This window comes from Podarcis pityusensis (genome assembly GCF_964106645.2).
Source record: "Podarcis pityusensis genome assembly, chromosome: 2".
In the NCBI taxonomy this organism is placed as follows: domain Eukaryota; kingdom Metazoa; phylum Chordata; class Lepidosauria; order Squamata; family Lacertidae; genus Podarcis; species Podarcis pityusensis.
Window position 1 is genome coordinate 19,741,328 of NC_138029.1, and position 12,228 is coordinate 19,753,555.

The window sequence follows — 12,228 nt, forward strand, 5'->3', positions numbered from 1 at the left end:
TCCAGTTCTAAATACATGGCTCAAAGCTGACAAGAAGCCATTGTGAATGTGCCGGCAGATTCCTTCTGCTGCATCAGCTGAGGCTTCCCCCCCCCCAAAAAAAAAATCGGTGCAAGATGGACACCTGTGTGCAGAAGACACTCAAACATTAGTCTACAAATCAACAGATTTATAGGGCTTGGGATTGCAATTCGTTGGTCCCGCCCCTGATCTCCACACACCCTTGAACACATGGAGGCCCCTCTCCTCCACATGTTATTTTTCCTCTAATACTGTCAATAGCAGTTCCACCAAAAATTACTTTTAAATACACAAGCCTTTCCACGCTTAATTTTGAGAACTTACTTCAATGGATCTTTCAGAAACAAAAGCAAAAAGTGTATATCTGTAGCTGCAGTACCAAAGTCAGTGACTGGAGGGAAAGTGGAACCCAAGAGGCAGGGAGATATATATATATATATATCCAAATACAGTGGTACCTTGGTTTTCGAAGTCTCCGTTGACATACTTTTCGGTTTTCGAACGCCATAAACCTGGAAGTAAATGCTTCAGTTTTTGAACACGCCTCGGAAGTCGAACATGCCACGCAGCTTCTGCTGAATGCAATACCCTGAGGCCTAGCTGTTGGTTTTGAGTTTTCGGTTTTCAAACACTTCAGAACCCGAATGGTATTCCAGAACGGATTACATTCGAAAACCGAGGTACCACTATACACATACACACTCTTCCTGCAATATCATCGTCTGTTTTTTTAACCCCTTTTCTATGGAAAATGACAAAATTGACAGCACTGATAAAAGATACAAATTTAGAATCTCTTATATGAATTTCTATATGAAAAGCTATTTCCCATATGCAAAGACCACAGCGGGGTTCAAAATGTAAGAAAACAGCAGAATATATTATGAAACATTTTAGTGGGGATGAAATGGGGTAAGACGGGACCTTAAAACGCAATCGTATGTGATTTGGGTTATAAACATGGATGCTGGGTGAATGGGATGCCACTAGTTTCGTTGAATTGGAATATAATTGCTGAATAACAAATGTAACTTTCTATATGGGAAAAAACAAATAAAATATTATTATTAAAAAATCCTTTTCTAGGGGAGCAATTCCAAAAAGTTTATCTAGGCCAATGCTGAAGGAGGGTCTCTTCCTCTCTCTCTGTCTTCTTCTTCTCCAACAGGACACTCTTTCCTATCACAGGAGGAGCCAACAGCGCCTGGCTCCTGGCCTCTATTTAGGCTACCTGAAACTCTGCAGCTCAGTGGACCAGATAAAAGTCCTGGTGCTGCAAAAGCTGCCCAACATTCTTTGCCATGTTAAAATCCGAGACAACAGCAATGTGTCCAGGTAAGTGAAAGAATATTTCCACCCTACCTAGTGTTTGGGACGCGGGTGGCACTGTGGGTAAAACCTCAGTGCCTAGGACTTGCCGATCGTCAGGTCAGCGGTTCGAATCCCCGCGGCGGGGTGCGCTCCCGCTGCTCGGTCCCAGCGCCTGCCAACCTAGCAGTTCGAAAGCACCCCCGGGTGCAAGTAGATAAATAGGGACCGCTTACTAGCGGGAAGGTAAATGGCGTTTCCGTGTGCTGCGCTGGCTCGCCAGATGCAGCTTGTCACGCTGGCCACGTGACCCGGAAGTGTCTTCGGACAGCGCTGGCCCCCGGCCTCTTAAGCGAGATGGGCGCGCAACCTCAGAGTCGGACACGACTGGCCCGTACGGGCAGGGGTACCTTTACCTTTACCTTTACCTTACCTAGTGTTTAGTTAGCGCTTTGGGGACTGCTGACCCAGGTACCTGGGATTGAGCCCCACTGAATAGAGAATACGGGTATAGGGTTAATTGGCATTTCACACACAGGGAAATAAAGTTGAAAGCAGCAGAGACAGTGCCAAAGAATCAGTACCAAAGTCAGGAGTTGAACTCAGGGCTCGCATCTCCAGTTCCTACCATACTAAACCGAACTGGTTCACTGAACTTTTTAAATGCATGCTAGAGAACTTGAATTGCCATTCAGATTTACTTTTATAAAGCTGCAAACAGATTTTTTTTATTACACCCAAGATACTTGCAGTGCAATCCAATGCATGTCAACTCAGAAGTAAGTTTCATTGTTGTCAATGGAGTTTATTGCCAGCCAAATATGTATAGCATTACAACTTCAGGATAGCATAGCAGAAGGGATGCGGGTGGTGCGGTGGTCTAAGCCACTGAGCCTCTTGGGCTTGCTGATCAGAAGGTTAGCAGTTTGAATCCCCATGGGGGGAGGAGCTGCCATTGCTCTGTCCCAGCTCCTGCCAACCTAGCAGTCCGAAAGCACGCCAGTGCAAGTAGATAAATAGGTACTGCTGTGGCAGGAAGGGAAACAGCGTTTTCATGCGCTCTGGTTTCCGTCATGGTGTTCTATTGAGCCAGAAGTGGTTTAGTCATGCTGGCCACATGACCCAGAAAGCTGTCCGTGGTCAAACGCTGGCTCCCTCAGCCTCAAAGCGAGATGATTGCCACAACCCCATAGTCACCTTTGACTGGACTTAACCGTCCAGGGCTCCTTCACCTTTACCTTTTTTTATCTAGCATGGCAGAAGTTCCCAGCTGGTTCCCCATCCACATTCTTGCTAGGTGGGACCACAAAATATTTCCCAAACAAAGCTACGTTTACAGGAGCAGACCTAGCAATACACAAACTAAAGCACAGCCAACCTTCAAAATTCTCACCTCTCTGAATTTTGCAATTCAGTTCGCCAGTCATGTGCCTTGTACAAGAGTGTATATACTAGGGTGAAGTGTCAATTAAAATGCATATGTTTGTGAAAATAACATAACAAAAGAAGCATGGTATCAGAGGAAATGGCTTTGCATGGAAAGGGGGCAAACAGGCCAATTTAGTACAGAAATTTAGCACAGAAATGTGCACATCAGGCGAAATTCGCACTAAAATACTGATGAATTTTCATGAGTGGTTTAGATATAGATATAGGCATAGATATAGATACCAACACAAAAAAATATGAACTGATGTGGAATTATGGAGGACTGAATGGGAAAAATGGGAAATGGAGAAAAGTAGAAATGGACAGATTCTCCCGCCCTTAACATGTGCTCCTCCTAGCCACACCTCCTGAAGTATCCTGTCCCTATCATCACACACACATCTTCCCAGATGCTCATCACTGAGTTGGTTCAACCTCAAAGGGCTTCTGTCTCCTGCCCGCAATCCCTCTGCACCTGGGAAACTGATCCAGGGAAACCTTTCAACCATCTGTCTCCTCAGGGTACTTGCCAAAATCCTTTACCTGCACTATCCCTTCACCTGACCAATTTTACAACACCTGTTCACTGTCTGTGATGTAAAGTAGGCAAACCAATTGACCTGGATCCCACAGCCATTCAGGGGCAGAGGTTGACTTCCTGCTTGTTCTCACCCAATCCGTAAACAGACCCCTGTGTTGCAATATAGACAAGCTGAACAAAATAACAACACAATGGCTGATAATAATGGCACTAAACACTATTTATAGACTAATACAAACGATCAGAAATTGCACCAAAGTCTCGAAATCTTCTTCACCAGTTGCAGTAGAATAATTCAAAAGTTCAATATATACATAATCTGTCACCAAATATTGCCAGAACAGAGTTTCCGGATAAACAATCTGTTTCGTTCAATGCTTGTAAGAATTAACATGAGAAGGATGCAGTTCGACTTCTTAACAAGCCAATCTTACACGTAAGTAAATATAAACACTGTAGAAAATATGCTCTGGATCAGAATATGCTTGTTAAGAAATTGAACTGCATCCTTATCATATTAATTCTTACAAGTCTGGCTGATGAAGAATTGATCAAGATTGACCAACGAAACAGATTGGTTATCCGGAAAGTCTGTTCTGGCAATATTTGGTGACAGATTATGTATATCTCAAACTTTTGAATTATTCCACCGCGACTGGTGAAGAAGGTTTAGAGACTTCGGCTGCAATTTCTGATCGTTTGTATTAGTCTATCAATAGTGTTTAGTGCCATTGTTATTGGCCATCGTGCTGTGTTATTTTGTTCAACTGGTCTCACCCAATGACTGGATAGTCCTTCACTGTGATCAGAGGGGGTGGGGTGGTAAGCAAAGCCACAAATGGGTCTGGAAGGAAGATGCTGAGCCCACCCACAACTTTGGCATGCCTCCGTCCCACTCACCCATCAATAAGTGCAGGCTCAGAAACATGGAGAGCCAGTGTGGTGCAGTGGTTAAGAGCGGTAGTCTTATAATCTGGTGAACCGGGTTCGCGACTCCGCTCCTCCACATGCAGCTGCTGGGTGACCTTGGGCTAGTCACACTTCTCTGAAGTCTCTCAGCCCCACTCACATCACAGAGTGTTTGTTGTGGGGGAGGGAGGGAAAGGAGAATGTTAGCCGCTTGGAGACTACTTCGGGTAGTGATAAAGCGGGGTATCAAATCCAAACTCTTCATGGAAAATGACCAGATGTGTACCTCAACCTCTCTCCACACAATCACAGACAAGGCTGCCTCCTTGCCCATGCATAAGGAGGGGGCTTGGGCATGAAATGTGCCTACCAAAATCCAAGCAGTTTTCGCTGGCTATGTTCAGTGCTAGAAATCAAACGCCTGATGAGAAAACGGAGACCCCTGGAAAAATGCCACCGTAGCCCAAGGCGTGTGTGCGAAAAGATTATAGAAACATGGAACAGCCCTCTTGTCAAAGAAAGCTGAAATGTTTCAAAGGCTTTATTATTATTATTGTTATTAAGACCTTGGTAAAGAAGTCTCCGGACTGATATGCGCACTCGACGAGAATGAAATCAGAAAGTTGGCCCTTTTTTTAACCACAAGCAATAGGGCCTGTTATAAGTTTAGAAATCTTTTTACTATCTGAGAACGAAAACTTCAACAGAGCCCAAACATACGTACAGTAAATTCTTCCTTGTGCAGTGAACTTTTGTTGTATTTCTAATTTTAAACTTCACTCCGTATACAGAGAGGAGTGGGAATGGATCCAAAGTCTTTCTGGCTCGGAATCTATGGAAAATATGGATCATTCCGCAGAGTGTCCAACTCAACTGTTCGTGGAGCTCCAGATGGCAGTGAAAGCTCTCCTGAAACAGATCAGTCTTCCTCTACGACAGGTACGATGCATTGTTTGTGACACTTTCGATTTGTGGATGAATTTGAACACCACGCTCTTCCTCACACCTTGAATTGTAAATATATTCTTGCTTATCATTGCCATTTTGTTTCAGAACCATACAATCCAGGGCTGGTTGAAGGTCATGTTTGTTTGCCTGCAGTGTGTGGCCTATATGGGAAGGGTGGGTTTCATTTAGTCCACAAGAGGCTGAATGGATGAGGGTTCCCTTCTTCTTCTTCTTCTTCTTCTTCTACTTCTTCTTCTTCTTCTTCGATCACTCGTAGCCAAGTAAGATTGTCTTCCATAAACACAGTTTAACAGTGAGTCCGTAAGTGACTGTGGAGGCCAATTCTGGGTCCATTACAGACATCATGGCTGTGTTGCCTTTGCCATGTTTTCAAAAAAGGATGCTCGGAGTTGCAGAGGGGTCTGAATCCACAGCAGAACCCTGACACAGTACATCACTACCAGGCAGGACAATAATCAGCACCATGTAAATGAAATGGCCTGCCATAAGGAGGCAAAGTCCTGTTACAACTGGGTCTTGTACACCCCTGAAAGTGTGTGGAATGTAGTTTGACTGTAAGTAATTGATGCAATGGTGCGACTGCTTCTTTGTGCACCCAAGTCCCAAAGTCTTAAGTGTGGAGGAGCATTTCACTGAGCCAATGCTAACAGGTAACTCTGTGGACCTTTGCAGTGCTGTGCTCGGTGCTTGCATGCAGCAAGAAAGATTTGGTTGTAAAATCTAGCTATGATATGATTCTCTCACCACATCCCCCTATTCAGCCCACGAGAGCGAACTGCAAGCATCCTGATGCAGTCATCTTCAGTGGTACAAGTCACAGTCTCCTGAATCGGGAACATTTCCAGTCTAGTGACATCCACCCATTTTTATCATAGAAAAGAATTATGAGATAGTCGTTTAAGTATCAATGGAGGCCTGATGAACCCTTTGCAGATGACACACGATGTGTGGTTAATCAGTGGAGGAATTTCATCTAATTTTAGTTAAATTGTCTCCTGCCATTTTCCATTAAAAATAAATAAATCCCAAAGCAGTTCTCAGTAAATCAATACAGTGGTACCTCCGGTTAAGAACTTAATTTGTTCTGGAGGTCCGTTCTTAACCTGAAACTGTTCTTAACCTGAGGTACCACTTTAGCTAATGGGGCCTCCCGCTGCTGCCGTGCCGCCACCACACGATTTCTGTTCTCATCCTGAAGCAAAGTTCTTAACGCGAGGTACTATTTCTGCGTTAGCGGAGTCTGTAACCTGAAGCTTCTGTAACCTGAAGTGTCTGTAACCAGAGGTACCACTGTAAAATCCATTGTTTGCCTCTGCTGGCACCACTCCTGACCTCCATGCACTGATCAGATCTACATGCATACAGGGCAGGACGCAAGTGGCGCTGTGGTCTAAACCACCGAGCCTCTTGGGCTTGCCAATCATAAGGTTGGCAGTTCAAATCCATGCAACGGGGTGAGCTCCCATTGCTTTGTCCCAGCTCCCGCCAACCTAGCAGTTCGAAAGCATACCAACGCAAGTAGATAAATAGGTACCACTGTGGTGGGAAGGTAAATGGTATTCCATTGCACCAGAAGCGGTTTAGTCATGCTGGCCACATGACCCGGAAAAGCTTTCTGCGGACAAACACCGGGTCCCTTGGCCTGAAAGCGGAGATGAGTGCCACACCCCATAGTCAAATTTGACTGGACTTAACCATCCAGGGCTCCTTTACCTTTAAATGCATACATGTGAATGTCAAAATGTGTAATGTCAGTATGCGGCTTACCAGGCTCTCTGACTTAAACCCAGCATGACTGGTGCCACCTCTTTTATGCCCATCATAGTTTTTCCAGTAAATCAAAAGCCCTTATTTGCCTGTACTTACCCACATAGCAAGCTCACATAGCTAAATCCTGCGAAGACACATTCTTGATGGTTTCTTCAGAGCTGCTGGACTTTCCTGGGCACTTCCTTCCCCCAAAAAAGCTTGAATACAGACCTTTTCCAAAACCAAAAAAGTTTCTATGTGGGCAGATGATGGCCTATTGTTTTATAATTGGCAGCTGTTATTTCTTGATTTTTAATGTTGTTGCAGATGTTTCTCTTTGTGTTTTATCCTTTTGTGTTGTAGTTTTAAGTTTGTATGCCACCATGAAAGCCTGTTGGTGGGCTGGAACTAGGTATGGTTGAAATTTAAAAATAAATAAAACACAGTAATAGAATGCTACCATATTCTGCCATGTTTTGTAGGCTATATGGATCAATCTTTGATCCAAAAGGAGTGGGCCAGGATTTAGTTCAAGCATGCTAAGATTTTTCTGGATAAAATGTATTCCAACAATTCAACAATCCAATTTCTTTATTTGAATATTTTGTTAGTCTTCTTTAAAATAAATTAAAAGAAATAAAAAAGTGAGACAGCCTTGGATGAATATATATATATATATATATATATATATATATATATATATATACACACAGACACACACACACACACATATATACATATATACATATATATACAAACACACACACATACATACTCCCAACAATCATATTTGCTGGTGCTCAAGGCCACAATTTAACCAGGAAGCTTCCAATTAAACCATAGTTTCCTGTTCTGTTCAAACTTGGGAAACTGTGGTTACCAGGTTCAGAACAAGCCAGGATATTAAACGAACCAACTTAAAACATTGGTTTAATAGCTTGACTTGTTCTGAAGCCATAACCATAGCTTCTTGGTTCAGATGGAATGAGAAACTATGGTTAATTAGAGGCTTTCCCCATTTTATTGCAGCTTGTAGCAACAGGAAGAACAAAGGAGCCACATTCGCAGGCAAAAAAAGCTCAGGTATATCTCTGCTTAATAAACTGAGATGTGATCATCCAAGCATGGTTTATTGGTAGCTATATCACCTGAAATCCATTCCCCTAAGCTGAAGCTGATTTAGGAAACACAGACCATGTAAGTTACTACCACACTTCTTTCTTGTAGTGCTGATTCAAATAACTTAATTTATTAGAATAGAATAGTATAGAATAGAATAGAATAGAATAGAATAGAATAGAATAGAATAGAAGAATAGAAATCTCGATCTTCTACCATAGCTTCCAAATTGGAGTGTTTGTTGGCCAAAGATGGCCATAGTCTCAAAAAATGCAAAATTCGTACACCAGTGCATGCTGGTCCACGCAATATCTCCCAGTGCTCTGGTGCCCCAGAACAACTTCCTTCCAGGTTTCACAGCACCAGGAGATGGTCACCCAGCCTGAGGTGACTTCCTGCCAGGCCTCTTCTGCTCCCTCAAGATTGCGGGGCTGAGCCTTGTCCCAGTGGACATTTGAGGGGCTGTAGAGACCTCAGCAAAATAGAGTTGGTGAGCCTGACACACATACACACCCCTACACAAAGGACTGATATCCTGAAATGGGGGAGAGATGACAAGCTTAGATAATGCTCCTAGCTGATTCAACGCCTCCATTTAGCATCAAAGTCGATTTTAATCAAACATATGCCTCTTGCTGTTTGATACTTATTTCATTTTCATTTTTCTCAGTGCGGCTTGTTAAATCTTTTTCATTGCCCCATTTGGTGACAGGCTGCAGGGAGAAAATGGGGAGGGGAAGGGAGGAAGCAAGCCAAGAAGAAAAAGAAAAAAAGGAGAGGGGGGGGAGAGATCTGCATAGTTTTGCTAACCAGCTCCTAAATTGAATGTTAAAGGTTTTTAATTGAATTCATTTTCATGTTTTCACATAATTATACAATCATAATCTTGAAAAGCTCATGGAGTGTGATCGTTTTCTGGCTAATAAGAAACATAAATGTTATTTTCTGGGGGAGGCAAGGGGTTGTGTTGTGCGTACGTGTGTGTCTTTTAATGTGGAACGTTGGAGCATTAAATCTTTATTTTATGAAGCAAAATTAACACACACATGGCCTTTCTCTCTCTCTCTCCCTCTCTCCCCCCCCTAGATACACACACACACACACACACACACACACACACACACACAAACACGTGTGTGTATATATACATATACAGGTATATATCCCCCCCCCCATTTCTCTTTTACAAAAAAACCCCTATATCTTGATGTTGTGCAACTTTGCGCTAATGTTTTATACAATTTTGGGGGTTGTTTATATAAGTACGATGCTGTAACTCTCGCCTCCCCTTTCTCCCCCCCCCCCCCGTGCCCACCCCCATTTCTTCTCTGTGCGTGTTCCTCTGCAGGCTAAGCTCTTCCGTCTGTATACACAGGAGGTGTTGGAACTGGGTCACAATGTGTCCTTTCTTCTCCTGCTCCCTGCCTCAGACGACGTCTGCACTGCCCCAGGACAGAATAACCCTTACACCCCGCACTCAGGATTCCTTAACCTCCCTCTTCAGATGTTTGAACTCGGTATACTACCTTGCTTCACCTAGAAATATTAACCCAGTCGCCTTATAATAAAATCACAAAGTTGTATCTGTTCCCCTCCAGCCCCTCGCCTCCCCCCCGTCCCAGCGGAGAGTCAATAGATCACGTGATGATTTCTTGGCAACAACACTTTTTCTCTCCGACTACAGACAAGTAATAGAAGGAGCGTAGCTACCAGGTTACATGCTCTAGTCATAAGTACAGGAATGCAGAAGCCAGTCAGTCCACAAGCTATTGAGCAGCAACACGGTCCTTTGGTTATAGGCATGAAGAATAGCGAATATTGAAATGGGCAGTTCAGGCGGCATTCGGCGAAAGCAAAACGATTCAAAGCTGACTTAGCAGGGCTTTTGATTTCAAAATATGGTCAAGGAAGGTGGATCACCCATCTCTGACTGCATTACCAATCTGATTACGGAACTGAGCTTGGGGTAGAATTTATTTATTGTTATCGGGCCAGATCCAGACTTAGTCCCGTTGAAATCAGACAACTGTTCTGCAAGCAGTATTGACGGTCAGTAGGATAAATGTGAGTGCACAGAATCCCGAGTTTTACACGCCGTTCATGGGATGCAAGAAGACCTCACAGCTGGTAGAACAGAGGTGTGACTCTCCAGAGGTTGGTGGGCTACAACTCCCATCATCCCTAATGATGATGGTTTGGTCTGACAGGAGCTGAAGTCCAGTAACATCTGGAGTGCCACAGAGAGCTGGTGGTTTCTCTCATACCATAAGGGTGTAGGAATGTGCACCAGCAAGCACAGTCTTCTGGTTGGTAGCCCTCGCTGCTGAAATGCCAGGAAGCATTCTGTATCAGCCACTGTCAGAGAAAAGCATACAGAGCCAGATGGTTGATTTGGTTCAACAAAAGCTTCCTTAATCTTCTCTCCCACAGATCCAGTACTAGGAAAAGCATGGGCAGATTTCAAGCAGCAAAGTAACAAGATATTCCTGAAACAGACCATGCAAATAGCGTGATAGCATTGTGCATGATGCGCAATGGGGCTATACAGTGCTGCTTGTTTGCACGCAGTTAAACCCCTCTGCCACTGAGACTGAATTGTCACCATCACCCTATCATCCATGCCCCCTCCTTACAAGTAACAGTCATCTTTCATGCATGTTTCCATAGGTATAAGGGACGCGGGTGGCGCTGTGGTCTAAACCACCGAGCCTCTTGGGCTTGCCGATCGCAAGGTTAGCAGTTCGAATCCCTGCGATGGGGCGAGCTCCCGTTGCTCTGTCCCAGCTCCTGCCAACCTAGCAGTTCAAAAGCACACCAGTGCAAGTAGATAAATCGGTATCGCTGTGGCAGGAAGGTAAATGGCATTTCTGTGCGCTCTGGCACTCGTCACGGTCCTCTGTGCACCAGCAGAGGTTTAGTCATGCTGGTCACATGACCTAGAAGGCTGTCTGTGGACAAACGCCGGCTCCCTCAGCCTGAAAAGCAAGATGAGCACCGCACCCCATAGTCGCCTTTGACTGGACTTAACCATCCAGGGGTCTTTTACCCTTAAGCTATCCCATATCTATAAACACACGCATACACAATAGGTTTATAACTTTTTCAGGAAGGATTTCCTATAATGTAAAGGGATGAATTTTTGCTCAGAAACCTTGCAGAAGGGACTAATTGTTCTCAGTTGTGAAAAAGCGTCACCCTGAAATGAAAAGTTTGAATCACTGTATATGTAACGTTACTACATAAGTATATTAGCGCTTTTGAAAAACTTTGTGGAACTGTTTAGAACTTTTACAGCTGTCTGGAACTTCCTAGACAGCTGTAATGTATTGTATTGGAGAATCACTGGAAGCAAGAGGCCTCCATAGACCAGATAACAAGAAGTAATCAGTGCACAGAATGCGCAATCAGAGTGATGCGGGAACTTTATGTTGTTTGCAGCAGAGACAAAGACAAACTGCAACCTCAATTTATTCTAAGCAATAAGAAGTGATGTACAATGTGCAAAACATACAAGTATTTTTAAAATTGCAACCTGTATTTTTCCTATCCATGCTGTGCCTATTACATAATACATTATACAATTACATATACAAAAGTTGATTTATTGGTTTCGGGGTGACCTTTTTCCAAAAAAAAATGGAAATGACAGTTCATTCCTTTGTTTTTAGGCAACAGTTCATCTAACTAAGCTATAGGAACATGAAGTTGTAAGACTGTTATAACCCTAATACACGCACTAAGTGATATAAACTTATAGGAAGATTGAGCCATTCCCAGAATAATGTGTTCTTTCTTTGCCAGCTCTCTTTTATGAGTCATTCATAAAGCCCTTTTCTGGGCAAGGTGGTTACATCTCTTACATACCACAGCTCTTGGGGTATGACTAATGCACAGGCCAAATTTGCCAGGCTAATCTCCCAAGATCACCATACGCCTTCTGTGACCAGCAACTATGAATCAGCACTGTTGGTAGCCTCAGATATTCAAAAATTATGAGTTCAGCCTTACATTTCAACATATTTTTCCAGTATTTAATACCATACCCTCCAACATTTCTCCAATGAAAATAGGGATGTCTTATTCCTTCATCATCATCATCGTCATCACCATCATCATCATTTTATTATTTATACCCCACCCATCTGACTTCCCTATACAGGGCTACCCTCAGATGTCTTCTAAAG

At 43.5% G+C, this 12,228-nt stretch overlaps 1 protein-coding gene across 4 annotated transcripts in view; it reads left to right on the forward strand.

Moving 5' to 3' along the window:
• ANKFN1 (ankyrin repeat and fibronectin type III domain containing 1) overlaps positions 1-12,228 on the forward strand; it is a 217,990-nt gene that overhangs the window by 180,511 nt on the left and 25,251 nt on the right. For all 4 annotated transcript variants that reach the window (XM_080994439.1, XM_080994438.1, XM_080994441.1 and 1 more), the window contains 3 exons: positions 1,190-1,356; positions 4,999-5,146; positions 9,393-9,561. In XM_080994439.1, the coding sequence (XP_080850565.1) occupies positions 1,190-1,356; positions 4,999-5,146; positions 9,393-9,561 (484 nt within the window). The remainder of the gene's footprint in view (positions 1-1,189; positions 1,357-4,998; positions 5,147-9,392; positions 9,562-12,228) is intronic.